The sequence below is a fragment of the Lithohypha guttulata genome (assembly GCF_036872675.1).
Source record: "Lithohypha guttulata strain CCFEE 5908 chromosome Unknown scaffold_4, whole genome shotgun sequence".
Classification (NCBI taxonomy): domain Eukaryota; kingdom Fungi; phylum Ascomycota; class Eurotiomycetes; order Chaetothyriales; family Trichomeriaceae; genus Lithohypha; species Lithohypha guttulata.
In genome coordinates, this window is record NW_027042753.1 from 194,752 (window position 1) to 221,288 (window position 26,537).

Genomic DNA, 26,537 nt, shown 5'->3' on the forward strand with positions numbered 1-26,537 from the left:
ATGGATGGTTTCACCTACGATATGAACAATTATCCAGATGCTACTCCTGGTGACTCGAACCCAATTTTCAACGCGTACGATGCGAGCGGGAATTTAATACCGCAAGTGCTTCCGTCTGGAAATTATTTTGACGTGAATGGCGATGGTTTGGATGACAATGATCCTAAGCGTCGGCGCATCGCTCGTGTCAGTACCACCTTGTTCCGATCGCGTACATGACTGATGTCCTTGTAGGCCTGCGACATGTGCAGAAAGAAGAAAATCAAATGTGATGGCAGGCTTCCAAAATGCGGTCACTGTACAAACTACAAGACAGAATGCATATTTACACACATCGAAAAGAAACGCAATCCACCGAAAGGGTAAGTCGAGCAGAAGAAGAACCATATTGCACAATGCTTATACCTGTAGCGCGAAATACATCGAGGGCCTCGAAAATCGTCTTGGCCGGATGGAACAATTACTCAAGATATCTGGCTTGATCACTGATGAAGAGGCCGGTCGTAGCGACCTTGGCGCGATTGAAAGACGTCTGGCTGAGAAGAAGTCGCAAGCAGTCAAACCATCATCTCCGAGGCAGATCCACGATACAGCCACCCCTTCCTCGCAGCAGCAAGATTCGCGGATTGGTACTCCTCAACATACAGTGGCAACTCCTCAGGATTCTGTGACCTCGCCTAGCAGTAATAGTCCCAAGACTGCCGACGTAGAAAGCATATCTGATATGATGTGCTCTCTAGTCACAAATGGTAGTGGTGAAACACGATATATTGGTTCGTTATTTCTGCTCTCGGGTCGATAGTTTCTGATGCTGAACAGGTTCGTCTTCGGCGTTTTCCATTTTCTCCCAGAAAGGCATCGAGTGGGTGAACGAGAAGACTGGCGATAATTCCTTCCAAGAGACGATACAGAATGCCGTGAACGAAGAAGACGAGAAGAAATGGATGTACTGGAAACCAGAAATCTTCGGCGACCTCTTCATGCGACGTATTTTCAGACCACTTCCACCCAGGGATGAGGCCATGTCTCTCTTCAAAGACTATTTCGAAAACTTCAACTGCATGTTTCCACTTTTCCACGAACCGACCTTCATGCACCTTGCCGAGAAACAGTATACAAATGACCCATACCAAAGCAGCAGTTGGTGGGCGTGTATGAATATCGCCTTGGCAATTGCGTACAGATTGCGAGTTATGAGTCAGGTCGTACCACAAGAGGACGACCAAAAGGCTTGGCTTTATCTGAAGAATGCGTTGGCAGTACTCACCGAACTCCTCATGGCCAACGCGGACCTGCTTGCGGTACAAGCGCTGGTAGGATGTGCTTTCTTCATGTGTGGTACTGCAAACCCACAACCTTCATTCTTTCTCATATCCGCAGCACTTCGTTTATCTCACAGCATTGGTCTACACAAAAGAGGTGCAAGTTTCAATCTGAACCCAATAGAGGCAGAACAACGCAAGCGGGTCTTTTGGTTGGCTTACATACTGGACAAGGATACTTGTCTGCGATCTGGTCGCCCGACGGCTCAAGACGATGACGATATGAATGTCGAGTTACCTTCAGAGGATCCACCGGATAACGTTGGCAATATCCCCCTGGCCGATGGCAAAGGCAAGGTCAACCTCTTCAGGCTCATGTGCGAGTTTGCTACCATAAGCAGCAGAGTCTACAAAAGACTATACTCGGTTGAAGCATCAAAACAGAGTGACGGTGAATTACTAAACACAATAGGCGACCTCGACAAGGAGCTTGAAGATTGGAAGGACAAGATTCCTATCGACTTTCGGCCTGAGCATGAAATCAAAGCATCACACACCCCGCTAGTAGTACATATTGTGGTACTGCACTTCTCATACTACAATTGCCTAGCGACGATACACCGCATGTCAGTCCACCACGGATACTGGACTAGTCGTCTCGCAGACTATGCCATCTCTGGTTTGAATGCAAAGCCTTTGAACCCTCGAGTCTTCTCCTCTGCAGCACTCTGTGTGCAAGCGGCTCGAGCGTCAATTCACCTCATCAAGTATATCCCACAGAGTGATTTCGCTTGTGTCTGGTTGGTGATCTACTTCCCAGTATCAGCTTTGGTCACCATTTTCGCCAACATATTACAGAACCCCCAAGATGCTAGAGCGAGAACAGATGTCAAGCTGATGGATCTGGTCGTCAACTTCCTGTCAAATGTGACTGCTGAGGAGGGTACGGGCTCATTCAAGCGAATGTGGGCAATCTGTTCAGAATTTACAAGAATAGCACGGCTTTGTCTAGATAAAGCAGAGAAAGAGGGCATGAAGCGCAAGCGAAAGATGTTGCCCGAAGAACAACAGAGTCTAGCAGCCGGACAAAGAGCAATGGCCCAAGCTCAAGCCTTGGCACAGAATATGACGAGGCCAATGACTCCTCCAAAATCACGTGCCTCAGTAGGTGGATCCGCCTTAGGAAGTAGCAACACCTCGAATATGGCAGCGCAAAGATCACCTCAATCAGGACCGGGAAACCAACAACGGTTTACAGCGGAAACACCAACGTCAACAACAGGCTTTCCCCTTTCAAATTATGCTGAAGCATTCACAACAGCTCCCAGCATGGATGCACCTTTTCTTGGGAATGTACCATCAACAACAATGTCTCCCGTCGCTTTCGGTACTTCTTTCCAACAGCCTTTCGTACCACAAGATCTGTGGCAAATGCCGATGACCTTCGAGTGGGACATATGGACTGATTTGAACAATCAAGGCTACCAGAACCTCGATGGCAACGATGCGATGCTTAACAATGGCAACAACATGCAATAAATATCGATAAAGGATAGGGCTGTACAAGCCGTGTATGCTAACGATGACAGGAATGTACAACATGGCCAAGGTAGGTATTGAGCGTCTGAGAATTATTGTTTCCTTGTGGCAAGCAAGCGAATCGCAGGTACAAGCTTCAATTACGATACCCGTTCTCCTCCTCAATATTCTTCATTGTTTCTGGCCTTCTTTGTACCAACTCAGGTATCCCTGCTTGCGGAACGACGGGCAATAGTGAGGACTCCGAAGAAGCGAGTGGTGAAACACCTTTTTGCAACAGTACGCCATGTGGCTTTCTAACTATCATACTTGATATCCCTCAAAGACCTGATCCAACATGCCAATACCGTCGTTGATAGCTAACCATGCTATATTATCAGTCCTCAGTGCCCTATCACTTCTCTTTCTAGGCGTGGTAATGGTTCCTTCGACTGGTCTTGTTGCATGGTCTCCACCGGCTCCATCATGGGAGCACAGCACCCACTCAAACGTTTTTAGAGCAGAAGACGTACGGAAAATAGAGACTGAAAGAATCACGGCTGCAGCTGCATGGCAGCAATGGATTGCCGATGGGTTCTCCACGATTGACCCCAACGCTTCCAGCGAATGCAATAATACCACGGACCTCGTGGTGTTTGGTGTTCCTGTTGCTACAGACGACACTACGTACGACCACAGGCGAAGTCTATGGTACAGCTGTTGGGCTTGGCTACTGCTTTACTTTCAGGATTTGGAGTGCAGATATCCATGGCTACACAACTTGTTCAGCTTTATGTTGTTTTGGCTGGGGTTGGGAACATACCACCTCGCCACGGCACTTTGGTGTATCAATTTCAGTTATTGCTGGCACATTTTCTGGACCCTGCTGGCCATCGTTGCTCTGCTCCTATCCTGGATCTGGTGGTTGTTTTGGAAATGGAGAACATCACAGCTGAATCTTGAGACTAGTCAAAGAGACGAGAGGAGACTCAGACACCGTCGAGATGTCCTTCGGGAAGAACTGCAGGAGACGAGAGAAGACCTCGAAAGATGCAAGGAGTTTGGGAAGCATCAGGAGAAACTCTTGAGTGATGCGAAAAAAGAGTTGGAAGATTGCGAGAAGCATGGTAAAGATCTCCAAGAAGAATTGCACCAGCTACGCGAATCAAATGTGAATCTTGTGTACACTAATGATGAGCCACAAACGGGACTTAGAACTTTTCGACGGCTATATCCAAAAACAGGGTCGAAGGAGCTTCGCATACAAGTAACAGACTTCCGGAGAAAGTGGATGTCAGCAGAAGAGAAAGTGGAATCTTTGACCAGAAAGAATCAACCCCTCACGACAACCAATACTACTTTGGTGCAAAGCAATGACGTGCTGCAGAGACAGAAAGTCCGCGAGCAGATCGATCCTGATAGAGAGCCGTCAGAACATGATGACGCGGCACGAAGTGTGCAGGAGCAGGTCCGCCGTCTAGCAGCAACAGAGCAACAGCTTCGTGAAGCCCAACTTGCTCGGGACCACAACGTACGCCTAACTGAACAAGAGCGGGCAAAGGTCAAGAAATTGGAAGAAGACCTTGCAGACTGTCGAGGGCAGCTGTCTGGCCAGGATGGCAATAAGCAAGCAAAAGTAGTGGAGGAGCAAGATGTTCTGAGGAAGGAGCGAGCATCACTGGAACTCCAGCTTGCGAACGAAGGACGAGATTGCAATGCTGAGGAGATGATTTTGCGTGGAAAAGTGCAAAGTCTAGAGAAGGCGCTTGCGCAAGAACGTGATCACATCGAAGAGGAACGCAAAGAGTTCATCGATCGTATACGAGGAATCAAAAACGAGCTTGACCTCAACACTCAGCGACAAACGATCCAGACGCTCAAAGATGTGATCAGCCGACACAAACACGAACTTGAGCAGCGCACAGAGCTTATTGAAGCAGAACAGCAACTACGTGTCCAGCCGGAAGATGATCTCACAAGTCTGAAGAAATTCACACAGCAAGCTGAACCATCGCAAGATGCCTCTACACCAGAAATACAGCGACAGCTTGACGAGGAGCGAATCAAGATCGAAGATACTCGCCGGGACCTCACAGCATGTTCGGAGGACAAGTCCAAACTTGAGAAACGAATCGTAAAGCTTGAAAGGGAGGTCAAGCACGAAAATGATCGCGCCTCGAAGGTCTTTCTGAACCCGAAAACCGAGGACAGTTACTTGCGACAAGTTTCCGACCTCGAGGGTGAGTTGGATAGGAAGAAGACAGCAGTGCAAAAATGCGAGGATCAACTGGAATCGCGCGACAAGCAGATTGACGTGTCGAGGTCAGCGATGGAAGAGTTGAAAGTTGGGGATACAGCAGCTGCCATTCTAGGAGACAGATCTTACCCAGAATCGCAACATCCGCTCAGCACTTCAAAAGCTGGAATTGACGACGACGACGGATTGCAGCAGTGCCCGCACAAAGATTGTGACATACGCGGAAACGAGCCTTTTCTCCACCATCATTACGATATCGTTCACGGGACTCCTAAAGTTGCGACGTCTCCTATGACTGATGAAGGCGCTGGGCAGAATTTAGCGGACGAAAATCTTGTGAACGATCTGAGGGCTAGCAGAGCGAGAGAGGCCCATATGCAAGAGAGGCTCGACCTCACAAACTGGCAGCGTGAGAAGGAGACAGGAGGGTGGAGAGACTCTCTGATGAGGGAAGATGAGCTGCTGAAAGCTGAGAAACATGCACATGCAGAGACTTGTGATGAAAGGGATGCACTGAACAAAGACAATGACAAGCTTCGGAGAGACAATGATAGATTGAAGCTTCGAAGGCAAGAGTATAAGCAGGATCTTGAGACCTGTAAGAAGCATGGGGCAGACCTAGAGAAGCAAATTGTCGAACTCCAACACAGGCTCGGCATTACCCAGAACGCCTTGGTCGGGTCTACTGGGGAGCGATACGCTGCAGAGCGCCAGCTGCAAGACAGCAAGAACGAACTCGAGCACGAGAAAGCTCAAAGCAAAAAGACATGCGAAAACCTCCAGAAGCAGTTGGAGATATTCAAACATCAGCCTGGCGACCAGACTTGCGAGAAGCGATGCTTGAAATTGCAGAAACAGCTTGGGAAATTGCAAGCTACTTACGACACGCTTCAGCAGGAAAGGAATCGCCTTGAGTTCTTCCTCAAGAAAGCAGAAAGGACAGTGCAAGAGGGCTTCGACCGCGAGAAAACTCGGGTTGAAGAGTACAAATTGCACCAAATTGAACAGAACGTGCTCAAAAAGGACCGTGATGATCTCGACGCAGAGGTTACAAAGCTGCGGACTCGTGTCGAGGAGCTTGAACATGAAATTGCAATGAGCCGCAGTGACATGCCGATCCACGGAGAGTCGTTGGGAGTGGTTAAGCATCAAATCGCCAGGGAGGAGATTTTGTCTCGTCAGATTGAGGAATCGGAAAGGCAGCTTGGGGAAGCAGAACAGCAGATTGTCCTACTGAAGGATGCACTTGATCGAGCCAAGGCAGATAAAGAGAAAGGAGAAAGTTCGGAATGGGAGGATGAGAGTTCTGATACTGAAGATAACGATGACGACGACAGCGACGGCGACGATGAAGGAGGAGAACCTATCCCTGACCTTCCTCCAAGCCAATCACTCTTCTCCCGCATCACTCCTGCTGATAAGTCTGGTAGAGGTCATTCGCATGACGAAGGCACGGAAGTGAACCATACCGAGCAGCAGAACCAAGGCTCTAATAATGCTCAGAACGATAAGGACACGGAGCAAGTCGCCACCCCACTTGGTAGTGTATGCTCCTACGATTCAGAGTGGGTGCCTCGTGGGACACCAATCCCTCGAGGGACACCGCGTGGAACAACCTACAGGCAACCTCGTGTCACGTCGCCTCGGACCAGAGATGAGCACGGTCAACCTTTACCAGTTATGGAAAGAGTGCAGAACAGAAATGAGGATCTGTTCGGTGGGCTGGAAGGCCTACGGCGGGTAGAGAGGGAGCTATCGCCTCTAGAAAAGCGGTTAGAAGTCGCGACAGTTGCTACTCCGTCAACATCTTATACCTTTGACACAGGTGAATACACGGAGAAAGATGCTGACAGTGCGTGGGTCTATGGCTTCTACGAGCGAGGTAACATCAAAACCTGGCTCGAAGAGCGTATGAAGAGAGGCAAAAAAGGGGCACCTAACCCGAACGGTTTGTATTACTCGTTACAGGGAGAGGCAGATCACCTCGTAGGAATGGATATCCTTCGGGATAATTTTACGCCACTGACACGGGAGACCGCTCGGATACTGCAGAATCAAGATCGGTGTTTGTTCTGTCGCACATTAGTGCACAACTACAAAAAATGCCCTGTGGAGAAGTCTCTGAATTATCAGCGTTACTGCACGATATGTAGACACGCAGGACACATGGCGGATAATTGCAAGCATAACTTCTCGAAAAAAGAAGAAGAACGTGATGCGAATAAATCACTAGCAGCGTCTGAGTCAGCTGCTAACACACCTGTTCAATTCGACACATTCGATCGGTTCGACACACTTACTGGAAGTGATACAGCAGTGCCACCACAAGTACAGGAGGATGTGTTTTCACAGCCAACGAACGCTCAATCGTCACCCCAACCACCTGTTGAACCATTGCCTCGAGCACTTGTTATTAATTCTCCACCACCGATTGAGAATCCTACTCAAATTCTGGTTAATCTTCCTTCTCAAACCCCTGGTCATCAATCATCGCCTCAACCACCCATCGGCTCAATACCAGAAGAGATGGCGCCGTCCTCAGAGTCAGAAACTCCTGTATCACAATCACCGTCACCAGAGACAAAGCCCATCGTTGATAATAATTACCAAGGAACCAGCACAAAGCCATGTAAATCCAGTTGTGGAATGCAAGAATCAAGATGGTCAACTCCGTCAAAAGCACCGATTGGTCCTCGCAAGAACCGACCATCGCCGCTCACGCTCAATCCTCAACCTAGCAGCAAGAAACAGCCAGGAAAGTTTGCGCCCTGGTTGCAAGAGCTTGTCGATGCAGGAGAATTCAACAAACCACAAGAGCTTCCCAATCCCAACCATGAGAAGGACTTTCAGGTGATGTTCGAAAAACAGCGGGAGGTGCAAGAAGAGCACAAGCAGGCAGATCGAGCGGGACAGCAGCAACGAAAGCAGAGCGAAGTCCTGACAAATGATGGTCCGTCCAGCAATGCTTTAACCAGCAACGAAGTCCATTTCACCAAGCCGGACGCAAATCTCTCCAGCCTCAACAATGAATCATCAAATACCGGACTTGGAATATCGTTTGATGAGTCGAAACTTGAGTCTGTCAAGCCGGAAGCAAAGCCAAAGTTACAGCTGATGGCGTCAAGCTGGGCTGACGAAGTGAACGATGAAGCGGAGAATGAAACCGAAGTGCAACCGAAGTCGGTACAAGAGCCGCTAGAGAACGTTCCGGCCACCCAAGAAACAGTGAAGAAAGTGCAGGAAGAAGACGTGAAGCAGGCGAAGGAGAGAAAGGAGAGGAAGTATAGGGAGCGGCAGGAGAAGATCTGGGAGGAGAACGAGAGAAAGCAGAAGGAGAAGAGCAAGCAGGGACAAAAGGGTCATGGTGCCAAAGCCAAGGAAGAAGTGAAGAAAGATGGTGGCAATGCAAATAGAGGCGGACATGGAGACAGTAATAGGGGAGGCAGAGGAGGTGGAGGAGGTAGAGGGGGTAGAGGTAGGCGTGGAGGTCCACAGATTCCTTCTTGGTTGATGGAGAGCACTCAGAAGAAGGCTTAATGGGAAGAGCTATGGACGTCTCTGATGGTTGAAAGGTCTGTGTCTGATATTGTATATGCGTGATTGGATGGAAATCTCGTCGTGGTTGCTACAAGGTGCTCTTTTCTATGAAGTGTACAGGTACACGGGACACCTTGAATTCTAGATTTTAGTATACAAGCAGATGATAGAGGCTTCAGATGATGTCATCCACATCAAATGGCGTCCGTCACCTATTTATCATTCTCACAAACACCGTCAAAGTCTCCATACTTCTCATTTCCTGCCTTAATAATCTCCTTGAACTCTTCAAACGGACAACTCGCGCCAGGTCCACTCTGGCAAAATGGCAGAGGTCTCGGTGCAGTATTCGCGATGAATCGTATATACTCACCACTCTGACCCGGTGCCCCAGGTCTATTACAGATCATCTTCTCCATGCCAACATGGCCAAGGAAGGGGATGAGGTCGGACATACGCCAACTTCGGGCCCAGTTGATGTGAGAGGTTGGGAACTCGTCAAAGCCGCATGAGGCGCTGTTGTTGAAGAGGCCGAGGGCAGTTGCGACGACGGGCGGTACTTCGCGATGAGTGAAGGAGAGGAACAGACGTTGGGATTTTGGCCAGCCGGTGAGGGGGTCGGTGTTGTCATCGTCGTCGAGAACTGCGCCAGAATTGTTTTCGCCATCGATGGCGTCGAAGAGGTCGGCTTGGGCGGTCAGCCAGGGCATGCCAAGGTAGTTTGAGAGTTTGTTGAGTGGTCCGACCATGTATGCGTATTTCATGTCCCACATGTATTCGTAGGACATCCATTCGGCATCGGTGAAGACTGAACAAGCTGGGGATGTGTGGCCTGTGATGCCAGTCTCGTAGCCGCAGATAGATTGTAAGGCTAGGATATCTTTTGGGTCAAGCTTGTAGTCGTCTGGAGTGTAGGGGCTCAAGCGGTCTGCAGCACGAGAACCGTAGACGTCGAGGAACGCATTCTGCTCATCAGCACCAGGTGATTTGGAGAATATGCTGCATGCCTTGTGAGGGAGAAGAGCTCGTGTGCCATTGTTAAGCTGCTTCTTGTTGAAGCGGACAATCTCAATATCTTCAGATTTCGGATATTCCTTAATGAACGATTTGGCTGTATCAAAAGTGCGAGGTTTAGTATCAGCCACGACTCGGCTCACTGTTTTAGCAAGTTCGGGATAACGTCTAGCAATGTGTGCACCGACTTTGACAGAGTCATTGGCGCCGGATGGAGTGAGTTCTTCAAGATTGTCTTCATCAATAGGGGATTGCCACTTGTTGAGAAACTCTAGTGGACCTGAAAACCCGCCCCTGTGCTTCTCATGCTTGTAGAGAAACGGTTTGATGAATTCTTCATATTCATCATCGTTGGCGTAGATCGCTCCGTGACGGATTAAATATGAAGCTGCGTTGACGGTACATCCATCTGGAGCTTTGTGTTGAAGCCCAAAGCCAACAGCGTCGAAATAAGGTGATGTTCCTGGGAGGTGAAGGAGCGGATTGAATTGGTATCCTTGTGAATGGTCGAGAGGTCGTATAGGTATTTGGTCCTGGTAAGCGAGTGTCGTGGCTGTCAGGGCCAGAAGAGCGCCGATCTGGCAGCTGTTGGTAAGCATATTGTATTTACGCCTATTGCATGGCTCAGTGCAAATACGAGAAGCTTTTTTTGGTCCTCAAATCAGAAGCTGAATAGAGTTTTGAGCAACGGGGTTAGAGCTTTTTACACGTAATTACATCATACCTACCTTTTCGGGGTTACGCGTTTAGGAAAGGAGCTTCTTTTCCTCCTCCTTCGCGACTTCCTCGGATTCGCTTCCACTTCATATGCATCGGACATTATTGTCAGTGATTTGCAGGAATGCCATTGTTCATGTTGTCGCGATGTCCAGCTTGCAGGATCTCGATATTTTCGCGCTTTGCCAAGATGTCAACTCGTTGAGGTCGATACATACAATGTTCTCAATGAGCGAGTCCTTGCAACTGATGTCGCTGGTTGAACAGGAAATAATGCTTTTGGTATTGTCGTTGAACTGCTCCAGGGCAAACACCGCGTTCACGAGCTTTAGCTATAGACATACCCAGACTTGGATCTCAGCTTCATAGCTCCAACCTCGGTAACTGGAAGCGAAGTGAGGAGAATAGAATGCTACTTGCTATGATACAGCCCTTGTCATTGTCCCACAGCTTACAATAGAGACAGACTCGATTGATGCTGCCAGCTACACGACTGATGTGAGTCTAGCCTAATGAGCCTCGAACAGCAGCACTACCTTAACGATGGCCGCCTTCGAGATCCACGACGAAGATTTATCTAGCTTGAGAGGTCAAACGATACTGATCACAGGTGATTCTCCCATGCACAATCAATCTTCACTACTAAACAAATCCAGGCGCTGCCTCTGGCATTGGCTTGGGCACCACGAAGCTCCTGCTCGAAAAGGGCGCCTATGTCGTAGCTGGCGACATGAACGAGCTGCCCATCGAGCACGAACGCCTCACATCTCTTCGAACAGACGTCACATCCTGGGCAAACCTATCTGCTCTTTTCAAACTTGCAAAATCCAAGCACAACAAGATCGACGGCGTGTTCGCCAACGCTGGCATCTCCGGTCGTACCACATACCTCGACGAAAAACTGGACGAGAACGGTGACTTGTTAGAGCCAACACATCTCGTCCTCGATATCAACCTGAAAGCTGTCGTGAATACTGTAGCACTTGCCATCCACTATATGCGGAGACAGGACTCAGGTGGAAGTATCGTCCTTACAGCCTCCGCATCGAGTTTCCAGAGATTTCGGGCCGTTGACTACACTACTGCAAAACATGGCGTGTTGGGACTGATGCGCGGACTGGTGCCGATATTACAGCCCGACATTCCAATCCGGTTGAATGCCATTGCACCCTCGTGGACGACTACTGGCCTTGTACCTGAAGGGTTCATCGAGAAGGTTGCGGGTATAGGCACACAAACTCCCGCAGTGGTGGCCAGGTCCGTGGCTATTTTATTCGCTGACAGCAGACGAAATGGACAACTGATATACTCAGTCGAAGGCAAGTATAGTGAAGCGGAAGGGACTCTTCTCAAAGCTGCCGTTGATATTGTGGGTGAGGCGAATGAGGACATGGTGATGGCTAAACTACTGAAGGCAATGAGCGGCTTTGGTGTCTCGGCAGAGAAGAAGGAAGAAGATCGTGCTGCTAGCTAGAAAAATTTTATATGTCACGCCTCCTTCAAGCACAACTCAAGCAATACGTGGTTCACATGAATGCATCGTGGACGACGAGGTTTTACTACAACTTCCGTTCTTTGAACATCCTCAGCATTATCGAAAGACTTCTCGTAGTATCCTGTCCCTTACGGCACAAGAATTGCTCGGCCTCGAACCTTACCAGCCGAAAGGTCGTCGATGGCCTTCTGGAAGTCCTCGAGCTTGTAGATGCTCGTATGAAGCTTGACCTTACCCTGAGCAGCCAAAATCATGAGCTCAGCAAGGTCGTTGTACGAGCCGACCAGATTGCCAATAAAGTTGATCTCGGTAGAAATGATGTCAATGGTTGGTACATTGATATTCTCGCCTGTGATATACCGTTAGTACAAAAAGACTTAATCTCCAGGAATAGGCCTCCACTTACCATAGCCAACAACATAGTAATCTCCAGCTCGTCTGATCATCTTCACACCAGTACTCGTCGAGCCACCCTCAGCAACAAAATCAATAATAGCTTCAGCACCCTTACCACCCGTCAAATCCATCACCTCCTTCACAAAGCTACCATCCTCCTTACCTAGCACAACATGATCAGCACCAAGATCCTTCGCAAGCTTCAACGCAGCTTCATTCCGATCAATGACTACAAGTGTGGCACCACTAATCGCCTTCATGACCTGAATCCCAATATGTCCTAAGCCACCCGCTCCAATGATGACGCAGAAATTGCCTGGTCTCAGTTTCCGCGCCGCTTTAGCAACAGCATGGTACGCAGTCAATCCAGCATCCGCAAGAGCAGCGACATCGGACGGCTCCAGGCTCGGATCAAGCTTGATCACGCTCCTGGCACCAGTTTTAAGGTACTCAGCATACCCACCATCGACGTTAATGCCCGGGAAAGTGCTGTTCTCGCAGTGCACATCGTCACCAAAACGGCATGCTCGGCATAGACCGCAAGTCACAAGTGGATGCAGGATGACTTTATCTCCTACCTCGACATTAGTCACACCGTCGCCTTTGGCATGCACCCAGCCGGCATTCTCGTGTCCGATGGTGTAGGGAAGTTTGACGTTGGCTTTGTCTTCCCATTGACCTTCGAGGATGTGGATGTCCGTTCTGCAGACGCCTGCAGCGCCGATTTTGACGATGACATCGAGGGGAGAGGTGATTTCGGGTTCTGGTGCTTCTTCGAGTTTGAGGTTTTGGTGGTAGCCTACCACGCGGACGACTCTCATGGTAGAGGTTTGGCTTTGCTACGTGTTCTGTGTGATTGTTTTGAGTCTACTTACTGGTCAAGATGGAAGTCAATAGTAATTTTCTGCCTACGAAGCGCGTCGTTCATCTCGAGAGAAACAGGAAGTGTATCACGTCCACGACATTCAATTTACCTTTCTTGACAGTCCCCTCCTCGGCCTTCATCCCACCTCGCAAAGCTCGAAATCCAGAGCTCAGAAGTGTTGTCGGAGAAACCGATCCACATGGGTTCATGTTCTAGAATGTCTCTGTGACATCGTCTTTGATATCCCGAGACGCATAAGACATCGCGAGTAGTGGTCGAGAATCGATCGGGGGAACAAGTGGACCTCAAACAATCACAAATAGAGCATGGGGAAGAACAAGAGGGGTGGTTGGTTTTGTGGGGGAGAACAAGGAAAGAAGGAATCCACTTTTGACGCCTGTGGAATTCTTGATGAGTTTGAGGAACTCTCTATCACGTTCGTTTTAATCGGGAGACATGACGCGAATCTATGCGGATCCGACCGGTTGAGATGTTGTGTATTGAACATTGTCTGAAAGTTTTGGGTCGATTACCAAAGTAACGGCAATGTAGAGGTTCGAGGTCGTGCTTTGATGGCTACGTCTTCCAACATTTCCAAGTCAAACAACAACTGTGCTTGATGCCACCTCTCTCTGCACGAATTTATTAGTCAATCTGCGACACTAGCGCTGTGACCATTGGTCTGATGCTCAAGTCCCTGACGGGTCTGCTTTCGCGCTGGCCTTCGTCCTAGCTTTGCGATGAGAGATGGCACTTAGCTGGCACAGGACTCTCTTTCTCTTGCTCGACGTGCGGAAAGTTCTTCAATGCCCCCTCCAGTTCATCGTTGAACCTTTCCAGAAGTTGCTGATTGTGCTGGAGCCATTCGGAAGTGCCCATGCTTCCGTCCCTTATGTGCTCGCATGGCACAGCAACAACTTTGACCTCCTTGATGGTTATTTCGTACAATTCCTTGAGCTTTACGTAGCATTTGTCAATTTCGACCTTGCGACGAAACTCTGTCAATTCGTGATACATGTGGAGTTCTGGACTCGCAGAAGTGCGCCATATAAAGGATGGGCAATAGGGCTTGATTGCAGCCGCGTGGAATCTGGATAGCTGATGGACCTAAAGTAATAGGGCGGCGAGTCACGCCGAGGTACTCCCGAACTAGTTCCAGGTTGATCGTGAAAACAAAGTCTGCAACACTTGAAGAGGAATTCATAACAGCGGCAGATTGTTCGGAAGGACCTTGTGAGATCTGAGTCTGGTATCGACGGACTTCTTCAATAAAGCCATCTCTCAAAGGATGATCCGTCTCCACCTTGAAGGTCTTGCAAGGTACGGAGTGAAAGAAGGCTATGGCGTGCTCAGCAGTATGAAGCCGGGCATAGTCGGTTTTGGTCGCGTCTGCTGCAGCATTGACCCAAGATACTTGAAGTTCTCTGAGTGTAGGCAGGCGTCTCAGCTCTCTGACTATGTACCGAATGCTGTAGAGCGAGGATCGCTCTGCTGGCTGAGTTGTAGTGCCCACGTGGATCCTACAATGCCATTTCTCGATTTTCTTAAGCTTCGGATACCTCTGGAACGCCTTCTCGAGTGTTGGCTCACCTAAACAGTATGAACGATAGTAGAATCCAACGTCTGACTGTTCTTCATCGAAAAATTGGTACAAGAACGTAATTCCGACTGCATTCTCTTTGTAAAGCACGTCGACACCCTCCTGTTCCAACTGCTTGCATGTCCTCAAAACACTGGGAGTCAAGCTAAACTGTCGGGTGCTTGTCGATGGTCGACGTAGGTAGTCCTCGTAGTCAAAGTATTCCAACATTCTCAGTTGACCCGAAGAGTCAAGTAGCCAGGTCGGAATCTCGAATAGAAATCCGTTGTGACAGTCTTCGAAGCTGCCTTTCAGCAAATAGCGCAAGATTATCATTCGCACTTCGACTGGTAGATCCATGAGACAAAGAGGAGAAGATGAGTTCTGAGTTGTGTCTGGGACATCGACCACTCCTGCGTCTTCTGGCTCGATCAAACGCTGGTGTTGATCCATTGCTGAAGTCCCGGTTGAGAATTGCTCGATTGACTTTGCATCGGCCTCACTTTTCTTTGCTTTTTGCTGCAGTCTCAAGCTTTGTCGCACAGGCGACTGCCTTTTACCTGGCTCCTTCATCCTTGACGTGATGATTAGACTTGTTCAGCACGGACTGACAGTGACGAGAGAGTACCCAGCTAATTTACACTTCTTATCACTGGAATAGCGGAGGTTCAGCATTGGTACGACCCTGGCGAAGAATATATGCTGCTTCACTATCTGTCGGTTAGCTTTCAGAGCGCAAACAGGCCAGTTGTGAGTGGCAGCAAACGTGCTGACAAGGTGGTTCAATCTGCAAGAGAGTGCCAATTCCACTAGAACATCGAGCCAGTTAGCTGCTGCTTTCATGTGTGCGCAGGTGTGAGATGTGTGCTGAAGTCTGCTAACTCACGTTGCTAGAGCAGGCCACCGCGTCGGAGATTGTAGCGGTTCTAGAGAGCCGGAGGGTGTGAATTTCCATTGAGCCTGCCTGGCTGAGCTTGATCGTTTGTTGCTCGCACATTCAACTATGTCGTGTGATAGCAAATGCTGAGTAGAAATGCAGCGTACGTCCGGATTCTTATCCATGCCATGTCCAATTCATGCTCAAGTGTTCCTCTGGTTGTCAAGCTGTGTGATCAGATAACATGTAGTTCTTGCAACGTGGCTCGCCTGCAAGTGCAGGTAAAGTTTCGATCTATTTCTTCTCTTTTTCAGGCCGATCACCCCAAACCACCCCAAGCCCCTCTCAGGCGCCTCGCAAGCTGCATGTCTTTCTGCATAATTGTGACTCTCTTAGCATGTATAGCGCAAAGATTCGTGTCTTCGAAGAGATGGACCAGGAACGCCTCGCTGGCTTCCTGGAGAGCCATGATGGCCTGACTTTGCCAGCGCATCTCCCTCGCAACCTCGAAGGGGAGGATGTATTGACATATTTCGCGCACTAGGCGCTGAAAGGGCATTTTGAGAAGTAGCAGGTCGGTCGATTGTTGGTATCGTCTGATCTCGCGAAGGGCGACGGTCCCAGGCTTGTAGCGGCGGGGCCTGTGCTGCGGTATTGGATCGCCGGCTGTTCAAGGTGGATTAGTACGTCGCCTGAGGACTTCACAGGCAGGACTCACGTTGTGCTCTGCGTCTTGGTGCTTTGCTTGACGTGCCTGGTGTTGATTTTCCTCCCAAGCTCTTCCTAGGCGCTTTGGTATGGCGTGGTGTCGCTGATGGGCCTACACCTGATTTACGCCTCACTTGTTTTGTTTGCGCCATGGCTCATTCGCCTGAATCGGGCTGGGCAAAAGCCTAGCGATTCGAATGGACGTCTCAATTCGAAGTGGGTTGCAGACGAGCTTAAAGTTGATCGGCTAGCTCGATGAGTGTGGTTGCGCGATCTTTGCAGCAATTGAAGACGCTGCAGTGACTGGTCTATAAGAATGAGTACAAAGAGTGATATCAGAGCTAGTCTGGCGCTCGGATATGGCTGCACTGGACGTTTTAGGTAGTGCGCAAACCTTCCCAATTTTGCGAACGGCTTCCAGATATGTTGTCGTAGCAAGAAGTGAGCATGAATCGTGGTTTCGTTATTTGTTGCGATGTGAAATTGAGCATGAGAATGCGCTCGTTAAGCGATTGAGGGACAACGCGTTGACTCGGCCGGTCGCGTACTCGCAGCCCGCATATTCGCACTATGCCATTTTGGGAGTTGAGTAAGCAAAGTGCAGGGTTGAGGATGTGTTCAAGCTCATGAAGGCTCGTACAGATGCAAGCTCGAAGCAGCAGGTAGATTCTTATAATAGTGTCGACGGCAGTGTATCGAGGTCGCTGCCCATGAGGTGCATTACATTTCATAAGATGGAGCATCTGGGCTACATGTCACTGGTGCAGGAATGAGCAGAAAGAGCAATACGTTTACGTGTCCCTCAAGGACGGGTTTGGAAATACTGTCTTCATATCTCCGATGGGGTATCTGTATCTCGGAGCGTGAGAGCCCATTTGACTTGGCAACATCTCTATCTACACCCATCCCTATTCATCTCAGCTTTCAGCATTCACTCGAAACTCAGCCAAAGACTGGCTCCTGCTTGGCCCCATCAATTCCTTGGAGATAAGAGACACGATCCTTGGTGTAGAACTCGACACCGACCTTTCCACCCAGGCTTGCGGCACCACCATCTAAACCACCCGCCTTGACACAAGTCATTTCAGGCATGACTTCGAGCTCAGTATACAAGCCAGATCCGCAAGTGCCGCAGAAGAAGTGCTTGTTGATCTTGCCTGAGTTGCCCTTGGCATCCCAGGTCTTAGGTGTCCCGCTGGTGACCTTGAAGTTTGTTCGTGGGACAACGACGTTTGAGGTGTATGGCCCGCCTGTCCATTTCTGGCAATCAATGCAGTGGCACAAAGCTTCGACTAACGTCAGTATGTGTTCTTGAATGTAATAATGCGAGAGACAGCAATTGTATATGCGCAGTGCTGCTGCTCGCTGATGGGACTCACCTGTTACTGCTGGTTCGCCAGTGTATTCGTACTTGATGGCTCCGCACGCGCAGGATCCTGTGGTAGACATTTTGAAGTTTTGTGTATTGGTCCGCTGGTAAAAATGCTTTGAATGGCTCTTCCCTTGCAGCAGATTCAGAATTTCGATAGGAGTACAAAATCACTTCACAACCACAGCCACTCCGACCTTATCTATTCCACGATCGCCGCTTCTGGTCGGAGTCATACTGACCTATCCCATTGAGCCGTGACTATGATTTGTGTGCAAAGTGCCCGCAGTAACATCGTCAACAGGATGCCGATGGTACCGCCGGTTGTAAGGATGGGGAAAGCTTTTAGTGGCAGATCATCAACCCCGCAGATGAGTCTGGCTCATTTTGAAATCGATCTCCCTGACGCAATGCTCGGTCATGGCTGCGGTCATGTTGCTGTTCCAAACACACCTCCCCTTCGGGTAAGAGGTTACGTGCGGCACCGAATATCATCGCTTCTACTCAGGCTTGTTTTGATGGGAAGTCGTGACTATGTGTCAAGGTTTGTCTGGTGTATAGTCACTCAGCGTATGTGTTATTACAATCTTCAATCATCTTTCATCTTGACGATCTAGGCGCCGAAGTTTTCATCATAAAAGACTCGATGATATGAGTCCTTCCAAAAGGTGGCTTCGCGCTCGTACTGTTCTCGCTGTCGCCGTATCTCATGTTTGAGGTTTTCGACCACTTTCTGCAAGTGCTCACACTGGCAGGCGGCGCCCGCCGCTGCTGTGGGATGTAATAGACGGGGGCATTTAGACAGTGATTGGGCATTGTTCTCTTCAACTTGCGATACGTTTTCGCTTGGAGACCGAATCGTGGAAGTCGAGCTGTGCGGCAACGCACTGTTGTCCATAAGCAGCACGCCCTGATCAACAGTTGCGTTGTCCACCAGAGTTGGTTGGTTCCCTTGGTCATCCTGTCCATTTCCATTCACGCGTGGCGAGGCTTGCCTTTCACCAAATACTCGCCGGTCACCTTGGGAGAATGCATACATTCATGCCTCAGAATAGAAAACATGTTGGTCGTCACAAGCCGTGATATTGAGGTCCAAAATGTGTGGTCCTCTATAACGCCCACGATCGCGGCAAATCCTTACGAGATCCTGAAACACTCGTTCTTCTTGTACCACCACTATTTTCGGGTTGTGAGAATCCAAACAACTATTGAAATATCCTGTCAACTGGTTATCACTGGGTAAGCGTTCCCTGACAAGCTGTTCTTCGTCCTCACTAATGCCAAATATCTCCCTCTTCTATTTTCTGAACCCGGCCATGTTGACTAAAAATCCCTTAGCATTCCTGGGATATAGTTCCTTGGCTTCTTTGGTGACTGTCAGATGGTGTTCAGGCATTCCGCAAATAATTCTGTATCGTTTTCGTGATGGTGGGGTGGGCGATGTGAAGGACAAAACGAGACGCGTCCGACGCGTTAGCTTCTGGTCATAGAGGTCGTCTAGAGCTAGTGATGAGATTCCTCATCCTGGTCACGCTACACAACATGAAGCTGTTGACTTTATCTGCTCCGAACGACAGATCTGCGTACCTAACTACATTTTTCATTGTTGACTGCATCTAATCAAATACTTAGGGGATAACCTAAAAGGTATCTGGTACTTGAGAGAAGAACCATTGCAAGTAGGACTCTCGACAAAAGGATTGTCTCACACACGCATAGAAGCGACCAGTATTGTCGCCACGAAGTCTACGTATGCACTTTGTTGACATTCCCAGAATCCAAGACGTATACTACTAGTCACTAAGATTCCTCCTCCACAAGAGTTGCGGTAGTGACGATGGCGGCATGGCTATTTCCGCATATTATCTGGTTGTCTTCGAAAACGATGACCTCTGTCACTCGCCGTATCACCTGTGAAAGGCTTACAAACGAAGCTACGGACTGGACACCCACAGCACTTTCGGTCATTACTCAGTGACCCTGGCCACTACTGCCTGTTGGTCTAGCATCTGTGTAGCTTACGTTGACGTATGCTGTTTGGGCGTGCTAAGTTGCACAACGTGGTCGGGGTAGGTGAGTGACAGGTCGGCAATTGAAGCATTACGGATGCTTGCTCAAACGCAGGAGATGTACAGGTTGCTTTCTGGAAAAGATAACAACCAGCGAAGGTGATGTTGGAATGGTTGTTGTGATGATCTAAGATATGGCGTAATTCCTGCTTGATTACAGCTGTTACTCGTCTGAACTATATAGTCAGGAAACTACGACGGTCACATCAACAGCACCACAATCTCGAGATGAGCAATGATGGAGGCTACGTCTATTGAAGCTTGTCGGATCATTTTGGACGACGTGGGCAAAGACGTTAATGTCCCACGCACTAGATTGCGTGCACAAATTCGTGGGCAAGACGCCTACAGCTCCAACGACATACAAACAGGGTCGGTCCTAGATCTTACTATAAAACCCAACCCAAGCTCACCTGTCCATCCCATATTCAGCAACCATTGTGCATAAATAACTATACGGCCCTTCCAGTCCTCAATAATGTGTTACAAGATCACTCGACCATATTCTTTCTGTCGCGAATATCGTAGAACGGATGATACCTACAACAACGAAGAATACGCTTACTGCGGTCAGGCAAGAAGGGAGAACAAAGCCTGGAGGACAATGTCTACGGCCATTAAACGATGGGGTGCACAATCCGTCAGCCCCGCTTTGTGCTCGTACTGCTGGGACCAGCAAGACGATGAACCCAGCTCCTCCCTGGATCCATATAATTCATCCATCAATTACCGTTCGAGAAGTGTGGCCAGTGAAGCGAGGTACTCAAGGTCGACACTTGGAGAATCTCGGAGGAGGCTCAGATCACTCGAAGAAGCCGTGGAAATGTGCCGTAGCAGATCAACAGATAGCACCGGAAGCAGCAATACTTCGGCAAACCATTCAATTCATGACCTACATCGGGATGACTGCACCTGCAGCCTATGCCAGAAGCGCGAGGCCGAAGACGAAGCAGACCGCAAATACTCGAAGGGCAAAGTCTTTTCCTGGATCACGACTTCGGATTATCCAAGCACGACGTTTGGTACTCATCTCGAATGTGCGAACGTTGCCTACTTGAAGGAGAAGGGAGAGGATGATGGAGAATGGACACTCGTTGAGCGATGTACGCAGAGCGAGCTTCATTCTTGCAAATACGAGAACAAAATCATGATCTCAAACCAACCGTTCAACGAGAAGTCAAATATGTCTTTTACACTGGATAGTCACCTGGAGAGTCCTACAGCCAGCCGTGCAGAATCCCTAGTCTCGGTTAAATCTGTGGACACCGAAAAGTGGCATCACTCTCGCAACAAAATGGACAAAATATCCAGACTGTATGACGAGCATAAGGAACGAAAGAGCAAACGTGCCTTAGCAAACAGTCCTGCTTCCAGCCAGCACAGCGACGAGGGTTCAACATCAAGTTACAACAAAACCAGCACTCGGAGCAGGGGTCGACGTCAGCGCAAAGACAAAGGCAAGGCCAGAAGCAAGGGCAAGGGTAAAGTTTCAGAGATCAAGGAGCAAACAGACAAGATCGAGACCGAGACCGAGATCGAGACAGATAGGAAGTCTTTTACACGCTCTTCATTTCCTCTTCTTGTCGAACCCGACCAAGATATCCGACAGTGTTCATCTCAGGAGTAATCAAGAGCATTGTTCTCCCTCAAGTGCAGCAGCTCACGCTGAATGACCGTTCCGTATCCTTCTCGAGCTACAACGTATGTCGCTCAACGTTCACAGTCCTTACACTAGCCATTTACCACCACTGAGCTTCAGCGTATGTCTGCCTACAGCAAGTGTTTAGGAAATAAGTAGCTCCTTACGTATACTGCATTTACAGAGCTTTTTCTATCTTTGTTGTTATAGTGCCAATACCAATGACTTTGACGATGTTTATCACAACCTCCAGCTGATGCCAGAGTGCTGTTGAACATGCACCGTCTTTTTCAACAGAATACTTTCTCCTGCATTGACGTTTCTACGCTTGACTTCTTGGTCTTGTTTGCTGTATTCGAAGTTCATCATTCGTTCTTCCAAGTGAGACCTGCTGGCTTCGTTGAGTGGTAGCCTTGAAAGAACCCGGTCTCGTGATGGCTGGCCACATGTCGATTCTGTAGCCAGGTCGGCTACCGATCGGCACAGCAATAATGAAGAAGCAATGAGAAGATAGCTGTAAGCTCGAGATAGGACGCGATGTGATTCTTTTCTTCTGCAGCACGACTACAAGCGCGCCGGGTACATTGCTGCCTTGTCACACTGAAATTCCCATGCAGCAGTATTCCCTCATAAGTAAACAGCAAATATTGCATGTCTTTTCTGCTCAAGATTCTCTCCCGATGTCGTCTCCGTGCGTTGTCTGCGCCGTCCGAAACGTAAGACTTGTTATTCTGAGCCACGTTCGCAGCCAGAACGTCGCATACATATCCTCCGTTATCCCTGCGGTCAATCTGAGTTATCTAAGCCTGCATGTAGGTACTGCTGTCTACACCTCCTTCAGGATATTGCGGAACCTTCGCATCGAATCTCTTCTCAATTTCGGCTAGGACATTCTCATCTTGCTCACCACTGACGAAGCTAATACTCAACCCCTTGGTACCAAAGCGACCAGCTCGACCGACTCGGTGAAGATAGGAGTCGGCATCAGCAGGGAGATCGTAGTTAATGGCGAGGTTGATGCGTTCAATATCAATACCTCGACCGAAGACGTCAGTCGCGACGCAGATACGCTTGTTGAACTCTTTGAACTCTTTGTAGCGTTTGATACTGAAGGAGTGTCAGTCATGATTGCGAGTTGATTGTTCAGGAGTACTTACCGCTCTTCCTGTGTTACTCCAGAGTGGACCGCAATCGAAGGGAAGTTGCAATCTCGTAGTAGCTTGTCGAGCTCGGTGGCTCGGAGAGTGCTCTTGACGAAGATGATGACTTGGTTGAACTCCAAAGTATCAAGTAATTCGTTGAGCTTTCGATTCTTCTCACCCTCACCAAGCTTAATGAAGTATTGTTGCAAACCGTGCAGGGTGAGCTTCGTTTCGTCGTCGACGTATACTTCCATAGGGTTTCTCATGAACTTCTTGCAAATTGGTCGAATCTCTTGGGATAGAGTCGCGCTGAACATCATGACTTGTTTCTCGGTAGGCGTGGCTCGGAAGATTTCTTGAACATCGCGGCGCATGTCTGGCAATGTGATTAGTGATTATCAGATTTGGCAGCGGAGACCACTTACCGATTTGATCCAACATCTTGTCGCACTCATCGAGAACGAAGTGCTTGATGTTTCTCAGAGACAGAGCTTTGTCTCTGACAAGAGCATTGAGACGACCTGGAGTTCCAACAATGATATTGGGGTATTGCTCTTTGTTTTTCAACAGTTCGAGGTCCTTTGCCATTGGAGTACCACCATAAAAGACAGCAGTCTTCACCTCAGGAAGGTATTTGCTAAATCGAGCATACTCGTTCTTAATCTGATATGCCAACTCTCGAGTGTGGCACATTACGAGGATCGAGCATTCTCCAGGTACTGGCTCCAAGGCGTGGAGGGTAGTAAGGACGAAGACGGCGGTCTTACCCAAACCAGACTTTGCCTGGCAAAGGATGTCGGTGTTGAGTAGGGCTTGCGGAATGCAGGTTTGCTGGACTGTAGGTTGCGAATAATGTTAGACTTTGCTCGTAAGGAATTTGTAATGAATGCATCGCAACGCAGAAGCTGTTCGTCCATCCCCTCAAGCCAGATGAGAAGTCCATGCCGGTAACTGTAAACCATATGGTGCAACAAATGCTCCATCTCTTTTCGTACATATGTAGTGGATTCGACCGATCTGCGGAGGACTCAGAAGCAAATGGAGAGCCAAAAGCTGCACTGCAGCCATGGCTACATCCCTGTGCTCGTCCTTGCAAGAGCGGTCGAGCCGTAGATTGCCTGCATTGAGCTTTTAAGCCTCTCATGCTCGGATCTTGCGAGTCGCGCAACTATGTGCGCGGAGTATACTTGTGGTCCATATTTTTCTTATTCTCTTGACGCTTCACTTGAGGTCGGGTATAGATTTTTCTTCTCTTCTCTTCTGAATCTGAGCTATCTTGGAGATGGACGAACATTCCGCAGGAAGGTAGGGAAAGATTTGCTAGATGTAGTGATTGGAATGACTAACCCTCCGATGGATGTTCGAAACCGCAGTCTGTAATGGCTCGTAGAAGTTCGCCCTTCAGCAGGAAGTCGCGGAAACCAGTAGCGTGAATGCCGACATAGCTGCCTTTGGCCTTTGCATCACCTTTTGCGCCAGTCACAGTAAGATCGCCCTTCTTCGCGGCGCCGTTCGTTGCGGCTGGGGCCTTGGTTGTCTCAAGTTCTTCGTCGGAATAATCAATAAGATCCTCTTCGGTAGACATGTTTACAAAAGGTTGTGCTTTTTATTCGCAGTTGTGATCGCAAACGTGTTGGAGTAGTTGGAAAAGATGAAGTGAGGTGTCAATTATGGAAGAAATAAAGTTGTTGGATAGAGGGAGTCGACTTTCGAGGCTGAAAGAAGTGGAGGAGGAAATGTTTTGGACGATGAGCGAAGAAGGCAGGAACGTATGCGGCTTCTCCCGAAATAGCTAGCCGCTTCACGTGATGCTGTTAGCGAGAAATGCCTGAGCCCCAAGAAGTTTCAGCCTCGTTTGCATTCCTTTGAAGGAACTTTACGATCAACACTATACAATTGCGGATGTGCAACAGGAATCTGTATCATCAAACTCAAACCTCGAATGGCTAAAAGCAAAAAGACTAAAGGATCAATACCACAAAGGAATGTCCATCTACGACTAGCCTATCTGCACAAGGCAGCATTGTACTTCTCAAGTGCCTCGACCTCAACTGCTAATCAGAGCATTCCAGACGACAGCCTTACGGAAAACAATCCACCTACTAGTGGAGACGCCGAGCCAGATCACGAACAGACAAGATACCTTGTCTCTCAGCTGAAGGGTGTTAGTCGTAAGTCGGTCATCCGGCTACAAAAGGAGATCAAGCGCACTGTCTGTAAAGGGTGTGATGAGATTCAATTAGATGGCGTCACCTCGATTGAAAGTGTTGAGAACAAAAGCAAAGGTTGTGCGAAGCCTTGGGCTGATATTCTGGTTGTGAGATGCCGAACTTGTGGCACTGAAAAGCGCTTTCCAGTTGGGATGCGAATACTGGGAGTCAAGAAGCAATCTCGACCTGGGACGTAGTCAGTATGTTGTGATGTGAACTCATGTCAGCAACGCTTTCCAACACTGGTTTTCAAGGTATCAAAGGGAAGGATGCTGTTGTGCCAATAGTTCTTGAACTGTTGTCCATGACATAACAACTAACTGGAAGATATGCTTCGGCTCAAGTGCTATTCATTTCGATTCGTGATTTGATGAGCATATCCATCCAGAAATAACCTTGACTGTCCTGTATCATAATTCGTGATAATGTCATGGCATAGCCTACCGCCATGCCCTAGCAGACGAACTGTATCACAGTCTTGTTGCCGATCGCGTTGTCGAACGCCCGATACGTTGAACGCCTCACTTTTAGCCATTCCCTTGGTCCCGTATTGTCCTGAAAAATATCTTACAGTAAGAAAATGATATCGCAAATCCCCTGCCGTGAGGCTGTACCTGTTTAATTCGCCGATATTACGTTAAACATGAATCGAAGTGATTCTCCAGATGCTGCGACCACTTTCACATGTTGTAGAACCACTGAGGTATTACCTTCTCGTTGACTCTCGATGTAGGATGAGTGATGTAAATTATCAACGTGGGCGAGGCTGTTGTGAGGCTCTGGCCACGGCGATATTGTCGAGGCGACCCCCAGCCGCATCACATCGCTTCTTGAGTTTCCTGACGACGTCACAAACATGGTCGACTTCTTCTAGTTTCGCGTCGAGTTTGTCCATTTCCTGCATGATTCGCTTGGTTCTGGCGATTTGCTCGTCAGCACCTTGCATAGTATTAGCAGCTCCACGTTGGCTGGCCTGTACTGATTGGTCTGCTGCCTCCTCTAACTAGAACATCTATCAGCGCGTTTTGTCCAAGCGGCGCCAGTCCAAACTTACCTGCGATATGCGCGCTGTAATCTGGCGCATCAAATTGTTCAAGGCTCCTTCTATTCGGCCAAGACTGTTCGAATCCATTGTAATCCTTCCCTGTATACTATGGCTGCTAGCAGCACTAGCGGCCCTCGAACTAGGCTGAGAATGCCTACTGGTGCCACGACCTCTTTCTGCCATGGCGCTTCCTCCTGCACGACTTTGAGCAGCGACTTCGCTTTGTTGTCTCAACAAGAGTAATTCGGATTGTGTCAGTCCTAAATTGGTGTCTGGTATGGATGCCGCTGCGGACATTTACTGTCGAATGGCAGCAGCTGGAGCCAGTATAAATTGCGGCGGGCTCGTGAAGAAGTGCCTTGCAACAGATATTGACATAACAAGTCGATCTCCAAAGCTGATAGGTTTGTTCTCCAGACTTTCAGAAACGGTTGGAGAGTATCTGAAAGGCGATAGGGTTATGTGATATGGGTGTAGGGTTAAGCCTGGTCATGGTAGCAAGCAGACTGAGGCAGCGCATTCGATGAGCTTCCCAGCGCTTGCAGAATTAGATCAGGATCGTTTGTCTTTGAGGGAATTCGAAACGTCTAGCGGAGAAATAATTGTGAGGTAAGCGATCTCCGGGCGGGTAAAGATGAGTGTGGTCGGGAGCGAGTTTAGACAGGATCAAACAGCGGGTGGGAAGACGGCAGAGCGGCTCATGAAGCAGCAATCAGCAAGAAAACAACCAGAATGACGCCCGCAGGGCTGTTTCATCGCCTGCGACAGAGAAAGGAAGAGGACAGTGAAGGGAGAAGACTGAGGGGTCGAGGGTTAACAGCAGTTGATAGAAGCCTTG

At 48.8% G+C, this 26,537-nt stretch overlaps 10 protein-coding genes across 10 annotated transcripts; 4 read left to right on the top strand and 6 right to left on the bottom strand.

Moving 5' to 3' along the window:
• On the top strand, positions 1-2,801 carry LTR64_005237 (uncharacterized protein; the record flags this gene model as incomplete). Its single annotated transcript, XM_064899576.1, has 4 exons — positions 1-186; positions 235-362; positions 412-773; positions 820-2,801. The coding sequence occupies 4 exons, from the start codon at positions 1-3 to the stop codon at positions 2,799-2,801; spliced, it is 2,658 nt and encodes an 885-aa protein (XP_064752888.1).
• Positions 2,802-3,138: 337 nt separating this feature from the next.
• Positions 3,139-8,574, top strand: LTR64_005238 (uncharacterized protein; the record flags this gene model as incomplete). The annotated part of the gene is made up of 2 exons (XM_064899577.1): positions 3,139-3,467; positions 3,570-8,574. The coding sequence occupies 2 exons, from the start codon at positions 3,139-3,141 to the stop codon at positions 8,572-8,574; spliced, it is 5,334 nt and encodes a 1,777-aa protein (XP_064752889.1).
• A 212-nt stretch (positions 8,575-8,786) lies between these two features.
• LTR64_005239 (uncharacterized protein) lies at positions 8,787-10,408 on the bottom strand (the record flags this gene model as incomplete). The annotated part of the gene is made up of 2 exons (XM_064899578.1): positions 8,787-10,173; positions 10,317-10,408. The coding sequence occupies 2 exons, from the start codon at positions 10,406-10,408 to the stop codon at positions 8,787-8,789; spliced, it is 1,479 nt and encodes a 492-aa protein (XP_064752890.1).
• A 440-nt stretch (positions 10,409-10,848) lies between these two features.
• On the top strand, positions 10,849-11,779 carry LTR64_005240 (uncharacterized protein; the record flags this gene model as incomplete). Its single annotated transcript, XM_064899579.1, has 2 exons — positions 10,849-10,915; positions 10,962-11,779. 2 exons carry the CDS (start codon positions 10,849-10,851, stop codon positions 11,777-11,779), a joined length of 885 nt encoding a protein of 294 aa, XP_064752891.1.
• A 149-nt stretch (positions 11,780-11,928) lies between these two features.
• Positions 11,929-13,017, bottom strand: LTR64_005241 (uncharacterized protein; the record flags this gene model as incomplete). Its single annotated transcript, XM_064899580.1, has 2 exons — positions 11,929-12,149; positions 12,207-13,017. 2 exons carry the CDS (start codon positions 13,015-13,017, stop codon positions 11,929-11,931), a joined length of 1,032 nt encoding a protein of 343 aa, XP_064752892.1.
• A 773-nt stretch (positions 13,018-13,790) lies between these two features.
• Positions 13,791-15,093, bottom strand: LTR64_005242 (uncharacterized protein; the record flags this gene model as incomplete). Its single annotated transcript, XM_064899581.1, has 2 exons — positions 13,791-14,086; positions 14,169-15,093. 2 exons carry the CDS (start codon positions 15,091-15,093, stop codon positions 13,791-13,793), a joined length of 1,221 nt encoding a protein of 406 aa, XP_064752893.1.
• A 2,074-nt stretch (positions 15,094-17,167) lies between these two features.
• Positions 17,168-17,674, bottom strand: LTR64_005243 (uncharacterized protein; the record flags this gene model as incomplete). The annotated part of the gene is made up of 2 exons (XM_064899582.1): positions 17,168-17,475; positions 17,605-17,674. The coding sequence occupies 2 exons, from the start codon at positions 17,672-17,674 to the stop codon at positions 17,168-17,170; spliced, it is 378 nt and encodes a 125-aa protein (XP_064752894.1).
• Positions 17,675-20,267: 2,593 nt separating this feature from the next.
• Positions 20,268-21,290, top strand: LTR64_005244 (uncharacterized protein; the record flags this gene model as incomplete). The annotated part of the gene is made up of 1 exon (XM_064899583.1): positions 20,268-21,290. One exon carries the CDS (start codon positions 20,268-20,270, stop codon positions 21,288-21,290), a length of 1,023 nt encoding a protein of 340 aa, XP_064752895.1.
• Positions 21,291-22,102: 812 nt separating this feature from the next.
• On the bottom strand, positions 22,103-24,029 carry SUB2 (Suppressor of the cold-sensitive snRNP biogenesis mutant brr1-1; the record flags this gene model as incomplete). The annotated part of the gene is made up of 4 exons (XM_064899584.1): positions 22,103-22,409; positions 22,460-22,820; positions 22,870-23,280; positions 23,792-24,029. The coding sequence occupies 4 exons, from the start codon at positions 24,027-24,029 to the stop codon at positions 22,103-22,105; spliced, it is 1,317 nt and encodes a 438-aa protein (XP_064752896.1).
• A 1,376-nt stretch (positions 24,030-25,405) lies between these two features.
• Positions 25,406-25,786, bottom strand: LTR64_005246 (uncharacterized protein; the record flags this gene model as incomplete). Its single annotated transcript, XM_064899585.1, has 2 exons — positions 25,406-25,657; positions 25,709-25,786. The coding sequence occupies 2 exons, from the start codon at positions 25,784-25,786 to the stop codon at positions 25,406-25,408; spliced, it is 330 nt and encodes a 109-aa protein (XP_064752897.1).
• Between the last annotated feature and the right edge of the window lie 751 nt (positions 25,787-26,537).